Source organism: Rattus norvegicus, chromosome 19 (assembly GCF_036323735.1).
Source record: "Rattus norvegicus strain BN/NHsdMcwi chromosome 19, GRCr8, whole genome shotgun sequence".
Lineage (NCBI taxonomy): Eukaryota > Metazoa > Chordata > Mammalia > Rodentia > Muridae > Rattus > Rattus norvegicus.
Window position 1 is genome coordinate 704,511 of NC_086037.1, and position 8,495 is coordinate 713,005.

The window sequence follows — 8,495 nt, forward strand, 5'->3', positions numbered from 1 at the left end:
GAGACCTACAGAACATATATGGAAGTATAAAGAATTTAATAACTAGTAAAAATGAGTATAAAATTAACTGTCATCTACATCAGTAGCAGACCTGTTCTGATAAGGTCCATGTGGACGAAACCGGAGTTTCTGGCACATAAGGGCACAATCAGCAACAGTACATATTACTGTCAGGAAACCAAACACCTGCAAACAGAGACACTGTCATCAGTTTCTGCCATGCAAATTCTCAGTGATCTGCCCATTGGGTTCCTTTCCTGTCAGGGTAGGGAGCTTGCTTTCTGTGCTACCGGCCAACTCTAAAGTGGGAAGTAACATTAGAGAGCTTTGCTAAGTTTCCCCCACACCCACCCGCAGTAAAGGAAAAGAGAAGCACAGTGAGCAGAACTCACTACCCCTGAGGTGGAATGCAAGTTGCCTCTCCTTGATTTGCTCTGGCGTGTGTGTGTGTGTGTGTGTGTGTGTGTGTGTGTGTGTGTGTGTTTTAAAGCCCTACTGACCATATTTAGCTATCACCCCACATTTCTCTCTCCAGTGGTCGGCTCTTTGCTTTTTCTATCACCAAACTTGTCTGGTGCTGGCAGCTGCTCAAGATTAAGTCCTGGGGACCATACTTGGGATACAACTTTTGTAGAAGTGGAGTGATAAGATGCTCCAGAGTGAACTTTCAGAGGCTGGGCACCATCCGTGTAAGGCAGAGGAGTCTAAACAGGTCTGAGGAAAACAGAATTGAGCTGAAGGGAAAGTGAGCGAACTGCAGTTCCACTGCCAGTGAGAAGTATCTGTTCCCTCTCTTCTGGGCTGGGCGGCATTCCCTTTACAGAGCATTGCTAGAATAAAAGTTATGTATGAAATAGTCTATGTTCTTTTGGGGAGAAAATAAAGCCTTTGAAATTAAATGTGTATTTTATAGTCAGAACTTATCTCAACCCACACTAACCCCATTCCTTCTGCTTAGTAGCCACATGGCTCCTGGCCACTCTGCTGGGGAACAACTCTACTTTGTCTCCGTTTAAGCAATGAGTGAGAAAACAGAAAAGTAAATGAATTTGAATCCTATGACTCATCTTTTAAGCAAATAGACAGAACCATCTTTAGACTGACTCAGACATACCTCCTATCTAGAAAACTTTGATAATCTCTCCTGAAGTTGCTTAGTGCCTACAGGAGTTGAAATCTAGGGTTCCGACAGTCATGGCAGAGCACCATCAGTTCTATTTGGCCCTTGCTAAGGAAGAACAAGAAAGTAGGAAGGAAGACACTTCCAAATCAGCTCTATAGATTAGAGCCTAGGAAAGTCAGATGACCAAATCTCAGGAGAAAACCAGGTAGAGGTACAGCAAAATCACTGCACTCTTCCTTTTGAGCTTGCTTGCCAGGCATAAGTCTGTCTAGGTTGACTTGCTTCTTTTTAGGCAGTACTCAAAATAACGCTTGGTTTGCAAGGTTTCCTACCATACCCATTGCAGTAAGGAACTCTGTTATACTGCATCTGAAGAGTTGTGGGCATATCCTGCCTCACCTAACAGTGATAGGGATCTTTTCAAAAGGAGAACTGTGAAATGATCACGCTTCTTCCTTTCTTGTTTAACATCAGGTTTTTCAGAGCTAAGGGTGGTAGCTGATTTTAGCGGCTTCTCAGTCTGGTAAGCCCTGTAAGAAACATGCAGGAATCCCTTTGTTTGGCAGACTCCAGTATGCAACCCTGTCCATTTAGGCTAATCAGGGAATGCATTCTCTCTCACACACTATAGAGCCAGTAGGCACTGTAGACCAGTCCAAGATCATGTCATATTTCCAAATTAATTTGCATTTTGTTCCAACTGCAAGAAACATGAAAGCCTTCTACTTACCCCTCCAACCATTATCATTGTTGAGGTTTCTGGTATTAGAGCCGACACAGACACAATAAGCATGAATAGTGTTGTTACCACCGAGTTGATAACATCCTAAGAACACAGAAAGGAGAAGTCGACTTGCTGTCAAAGACAAGGAATAGGGCTCAGTGCATAGAGGAGCTCTAGGTTAGGAGTTCCATGGGGTCTGTGGGAAAACAAGACCAATATGTCCTGCTTTAAAAATAAAAGGTGGGAGCAAGCCCCTAAACATGTTTTTTTTTTTAAACATTAATTTATTTTACGTATACAAGTACATGGTAGCTGTCTTCAGACACACCAGAAGAGGGCATCAGATCCCATTACAGATGGTTGTGAGCCACCAAGTGGTTGCTGGGTATTGAACTCAGGACCTCTGGAAGAGCAGTCAGTGCTCTTAACCGCTGAGCCATATCTCCAGCCACCACCCCCACCCCTAAACATGTTTTTAAGCTGTGTTTTATTCAATTTTGCAGGCATCAATGTCTTTTAGGAAACTAAAATGTTACAGTATAATACTGCCTATAGTTGCTCTACTATCTACCTAGTTGGCCTCTTAGAACACATGAATTCATTTAATTACTTAAGCATTTACATATTAGTTTCACTTAGCTAGAGGAAGAACTCATCTGCTTAGGAAAGATAGATCATTATGGAGAAGTTTAGAGTACAGAGGGTCCCTTAGGAGCTGGAATGCTAACTGTTATAAAAGGAAATGTGAAAAATATTTACTGTCAAATAACTTTGTTTCCAAGATGCCATTAATAAACATGAGGCCAGGCATGGTGGGTCATGCCTTTAATTCCAGCACACAGAACTTTGAGGTCAGCCTGGTCTACATGGAGTCCCAGGCCAGCTAGTGCAGCCCAGGGAGACCCCAAGTAAAAACAAACACACAAACAGAAACCACATCCCATCCCTACCCCACCCCTAAACTGAAAACAGCACACATTTAAACTAGTCATTTCCAGGATAAGCCCCTCCCACATTTGTCATGCAGTAGTTTGCCAATTGTTGTTTCTTCTGATCATTTCTCCAAATGGAAGCATTTTAACAAGAGCAATTTACATTTTTAGATTAATGTGTATTGTGGACAAATAAATCATCCTCAACATGGAATGGTCTATGCATGCTTACAATAAGCAGGCAGGAAGAAATTGATGAAGAAATTGTAGATTCTAGAAGAAAAGTAGTCAATTAAGAGAAAAGAGGCTTGATTTAAGGAAAGAAAAGAGTTGCAGCAGATAGTGAGACTTGTCTTGGGTGGATACTTTGCGTCAAGCCAGCAGGCCTCACCCCAGCCTGCAGCTGCGAATAGTTATGAGTTAAGCTGTAATTGGCTTGATACAAAAGTGTTCCAGGGAGTGCATAGATGGGGGGAGGGGAGAAGGATATGCATATGTCTGAATACCTACTCTCTCTAGAGGAAGTTTAGAATATCATGTTTGTTTATGTATTTTGGGGGTTTGAGACCTGATTTCAGGCTGTAGCCCAGGCTGGTCTGTACTTATCCTGTAGCCCAGGCTGGTCTGTACTTATCCTGTAGCCCAGATGGGCATCCAGCTCCAAGGCCCCCTGCTTCGGGCTTCTGCAAGCAGAGATCTTAGGTGTGAGCCTGCACAGCCAACTTTGAACACTGTCTTTTCATGGAAAGCTAAGAATGCAGCCAGGCACCGAGGCATAGCCCTTTAACCCCAGCACTTAGGAGGCAGAAGCACACAGTTCTCTGGGAGTTCAAGGGCATCTTGGTCTACACAGTGAGTTCTAGGACAGCCAGGGCTAGTGAGAGACCCTGTCAGAAAACAAAAAATATAAAGCCCCAAACTCCAAATATGCTGTGAAGCACGATGCAAATTTAATTACAAAAAAGGAAGATTTCATAGTAAGTTTGAAATGAACCTCAAAGCCCTTTAACGCTAGCGAGAGCCTCTGATTGCTCTCCTACTCAACCTGCAGGGACCCCAGTATTGCTACTGCTATCTGTAGAATTCCCTTAGGAAACAGGAAATTAGAGCACTGTGGCCTCTTGGTTATGAGTTGTCTTCCTTCTGTGCTTGGTCTTACAACCTTTCTAGTACCTGCCAGCCAGTCATGGCAAGCCACTTTGGAGAGTACCTACCAGGGCCTGTCTGCGATCACAGCCAGGGGTGGAAGTGAGGTTTACATATTTTAGTACTTTTCTTTTTGTCTATGTGACATTCTTTAGTATTTCTGCATGGTTTCATTCGCTGACACTGGGCCTCCTTGGTCCCTTGCCTGCCTTTCTTGGCTGCTTCTCTTCACTCTACATTCTCTCTGAGCTCTCGTTCTTTTCCTAAGCTGGTGATGTTATCATTTCCACCCAAAGATGCCATTGGGCTCCTTAGCCTGTTCTTCCTCAGTAGGTGGGTAAATACTTCTCCAAGGTCAGTATTTACACTGGGGAAGCTATGGCAGGTAGAGTGAAAGCTGAAGGCTAGCCTGGGATACAAAGTGAGTTCATGGCCAATTTGGGCAACACAGTATAAGACCTCATTTCAAAATAAAAAGTAAAAAGAGGGCTGGAGATGTAGCTCAGTGGTACAGTATCTACAAGTGGCAGTAGAAATACTAGCCAGTAGAGTAACAGTGATGACATTGTGCAGAAAGCAGATGTTGTATCCAGTTGCGAGTACTAGGAACCTCATTAGAGAATTCTTTTCTCCCTCCTATAGCTATAACCTTAGTCCATACCTTCATCATTTTATGGCTGGATTATGACAACAGTCTAGATGGTCTCTTTAAACTAAACCACTTCTAGTTTGGGCTTATTTTTGACTTGTATTATGTTATTATTTTGGGATAGGGTTCCTTTCCATCTCTCTGTGTAGCCAAGAATGACTTTCAACTTCTGATCTTCCTGCCTTTACCTCCTGAGATGTTGAGTATAGGTGTGTGTTTATGCTGCAGAGGGGATCGAATTGAGGGCTGTGTTCATGTGTGACAAGCACTCTACCAACTGAATTACACACCTCCAACCTGAAATTCTCATCACTTGCTTCCAAAGATGGTTCCAGAAGGTACCATTTAAAAGCATGCTTCTGGGTTGAGAACAGCTCTGAAGTCTTCTCTCCTTAGTTAGCAGCCTGGATATAAGTACTTCAGAATCCAAGAGGACATGACAAGTGCAGTGGATGAAGAGGTGGCAGCTTCCTGTTTAGCCAAAGGGGGCATGGAGAATTGGGGGTGCATAGGGCAGACCCGGGGAGACAAGGTACTGGGATGTGACTTGAGAAGAGAGAGGTAAAAAGTTCAGCTGTTCTTTGTTTTGTTTTGTTTTGTTTTGTTTTCCCTAGAACTAACTTTGCAATCCCTTGCTGAAGGGCCACTTGGACCCACCCGATAATTTCCATTTGTCTATTTTGACAGCTGTGGTAGCCACTGGAACGGTTGATGGGGCAAGCATTCCTAATGGTATGAGCGGGTCTTGTGACTCTTGTGTCTGCTCTCGGGACTATTTTCCTCCAGTTGAGTTGCCATGTCCGATTCCCATAGGGTAGCCTTTGCTTCATCCTATTGTATTATTTTGTCATGTTTGGTTGTTTTCTCTTAGAAGTCTATTCTTTTCTAATGAGAAACAGACAGGAATGGAGTGAATCCAGGGGGAGTGGAGTTAAGAAGTGGGAGCAGCAGAGGGAGGAGAAACTATACCCAGAATACATTGTATGAGAAAGGGATCTATATTTAATAAAAGAAAGAAGCAGAAAGGGGGGGCAGAAGTTAAGAACATGCTCTAATTTATTAACATGACTAAATCTAAATTTCTTTAGAACATTCATACCTAAGAGAATTCTCCAAATGGAAAGTTCAGCCACACCTACTAGCCCATACAATAAAAAGAATTCATGTTGTATGGCTGCCCCGAATCTCTGAGGATCTTCCTCAAGAAAAACATGGGGATCTTAGCAGTGAGCAGAGATCACCTTAAAAGATTTAGGAGAACCAAGTCGTTGACTACAGTGTCTTCCTATGGCAGGAAAGGTAGTTAAGTTTTAAGGTTGAAGTTCGTCACTTACAAGCAAAGGCCAAAAGAAAGATCTCATTGTCTTGTCAAGACTGCACATATATAAGGCTATGAGAAAGAGAATGATGGTGACTTCAAACCCAGTGATAACGATATACGGTTCAGGGGCTTGTGCCACGATGAAAAAGATCATAGAGGCCACAGTTACCACCTAGAAAGAGAAAACAGAGACTTAGTCGTTGGTCATGCAAGTTTAATCTATAGAAACAATTGGTTTATGGGAAGGTGTGTGCCTGTGTGGTACTAGGGCCTGGACCCAGGGTCTCAGGTACGTGAGTGCTGTGCCGTGGGTGGCTCCTGAAGAATTTTTGGTAACTAAATACAAAAGTTCTATGATTCAGGGATTCCTGTCTTGGTGATTAAATGGAAGGATTGTGTGAGTTAGGAGTCTACTTGTTTCTTGGTTCCTCTTTCTTCCAGCTGCTAGCCTAAAAATTAGAGCACATTAAATAGTCACACTGTGTAAAGATTTATGTGTATGTTTCAGGTGTGCAGTGCTCATAGAGGGCAGAAGAGGGTGTCCCATCTCCTGGAGCTGGATTTACAGTTGGCTGGGAGCCACTCAACATGGGTACCAGGAATAGAACCCTGTTCTCTATAAGGGCAGTAGCTGTGGCACTGAGCTACTGTCCAGCCTCTTATACTGTGTAGAGAAGTAGAATCGGGGGCTGGAGAGATGGCTCAGTGGTTAAGAGCATATAATGTTCTGGCAGAGGACTTGGATTTGTTTTCCAGCATACCATAGTGGTTCACAACCATCCATAACTCCACTGCCAGGAGATCGAATGTCCTCTTTTGACCTTTGAAGGTAATGAACATTCATGTGGTGCATATAAACACTCTCACATAAAATAAATCGATCTTTTACAAAAAAAGCATCTGGGTGGTAGAGACAGATGGAACTCTGTGATTTCTCAAGACCAGCCAGAGACATGGTATGAGACCCTGTCAAACCAAAACAGAACAAAAACCAAGTTATATCAAACGTAAACTTCCCCACTTCCCCTAACTCTCTACCTCTTTCAGTGCTCTGGAACTAAAATACCTTCTTGAATAAATAAAGCAAAGGTAACCTCTCCCTTGGCTCCAGAGTACTTTTCTGAATGTCTCATATGAATCATAATTTGGAACTATTTCTCAGAACCACAGATTTCTGGTATGGGGAAGGTTTCATATGCAATTAATTTACTCATTCATCTGAAGTTTGAATCTCCTTTACAACATCCTCACTAGTGGCCATCTGTGCCTTCTGTCATCTGGGAAATACTGCCTTCTCTATCGGTCATTTGACTTTGACATCCCTTCAATAAAATAAACTCTTTGTGTTGTGTGGAGACGTTACCCTTGTAACTTTTAACCATCTCATGTCAACTCTCCAAAATTTTAAATGATTTACTTTTCTCTGAGTTTTCTTACGTTCCTTTTACTGTGTGGTAGTTTGTGAGTAAAAACAAAACAAAACAAAACAAAAACAAAAACGAGTGTACGACTGACCGCTTTTACAGGTATGGCTGAGGAGAAAGTTTTATTGTAGATAGGATGGAGGCTACAGGCAGAGAGGGAGAGGGGGAGGGGGAGGGGGAGAGGGAGAGGGGGAGGGGGAGAGGGGGAGAGTCCGTCAAGAGACCAAGTGAGGAGCTGGGGACCAAGAGACCTGGCTGAAATGGCCAGTTTCATGGAAATGAGAAGCGGTGGGTGGGGGGGGGGGGAGGTTTAGGGTAGGGGCGGGGTGAGAAATTCTGGGAGGAGCTACAGGTACAGAGTGAGCCCTGTCCGGGTTTCTTTGGGACCTGGCAGTTTGTACTTCTCTAACTAGCTGAGAATATTACCCTTTAATGATGATCTCCTTTCTCCAAAGTGCTGTCAAGAACAGACTGCAATGCCCCTGTTATGACTGGAACCCTAATACCGGCAGTTTCCTCTTTGCTCTCTCTCTGGGTTGTATCCGCTCTAAGTTCCGTAACATCCAATGCCCGACTTACAGTAAAAGACCATCAATTAAAAAAAAAAAAACAACTTTATGGTTTCTGTGTGGTGGGACTGCAGCTGCCTTTTCTTGTATGTTATCACTAAGTTCGTAAAATAAGTGAAGGGTATTCGGACAGACCCATGGGTGTGTTCCTACATCATCTGAAAGGGAAACCACTCTACCCTATGGTTCTTCCCTGATCAGACTGAGCAACAGAGCAATCAATGCCTTGCATCTGGAAAGGTGTGGCTGGAAACCAGGTGGCCGAGCAAATGCCGCTCCAGGCTTCCGAACCCAGTCTTCTCTACCCTGGAGCACTCCGGACCACCAACCGCCCTGCGTTCCCGCCCGGGTCCTCACCAACCGCAGCGTCTTCACAAAGCATTTCAGACTGAGGCAGAAGGGCTGATGGTCTACGACCTTCTGTGGAGAGTCCATCTTGCCCACAGACCCAACAGTCAACGCTTCTCTTTCAAGCCTTCTCAGTTAATTGCTCTCCAGGACTCGCGCAACAACTTCAACTGCCGGTGCTGGGCCAGCAGTACTTCGGTCCACCTAAGTCCAGACGCGCGTGCGCACTAGCGCGGACCGCCCAATGGCTCCGCCCACT

General features: G+C 44.0%; 1 protein-coding gene across 2 annotated transcripts; it reads right to left on the reverse strand.

Annotated features, from left to right (window-relative positions):
* Positions 1–17: 17 nt before the first annotated feature.
* On the reverse strand, positions 18–8,488 carry Cklf (chemokine-like factor). Of its 2 annotated transcripts, NM_139111.2 has the most exons (4): positions 8,246–8,488; positions 5,909–6,067; positions 1,854–1,949; positions 18–186 (listed from the first exon to the last, which is right to left on the reverse strand). In NM_139111.2, the coding sequence occupies exons 1-4, from the start codon at positions 8,321–8,323 to the stop codon at positions 64–66; spliced, it is 456 nt and encodes a 151-aa protein (NP_620811.1). In that variant the 5' UTR covers positions 8,324–8,488; the 3' UTR covers positions 18–63. The 2 variants fall into 2 exon arrangements, with proteins under 2 accessions (NP_620811.1, XP_038953401.1); XM_039097473.2 differs by lacking the exon at positions 5,909–6,067 and having other exon boundaries at positions 8,246–8,483.
* Between the last annotated feature and the right edge of the window lie 7 nt (positions 8,489–8,495).

What these genes read in the sequence shown, in the direction of transcription:
- Cklf (NM_139111.2), bottom strand. Translation starts at nt 8,323, where the DNA reads ATGGACTCTCCACAGAAGGTCGTAGACCATCAGCCCTTCTGCCTCAGT. An exon ending in TTGTGAAGACGCTGCGGTTG is followed by an intron (nt 6,068 to 8,245) that starts GTGAGGACCCGG and finishes TTCTCTTTCTAG; the next exon opens with GTGGTAACTGTGGCCTCTAT. An exon ending in CTTTCTTTTGGCCTTTGCTT is followed by an intron (nt 1,950 to 5,908) that starts GTAAGTGACGAA and finishes CTGTGTTCTTAG; the next exon opens with GATGTTATCAACTCGGTGGT.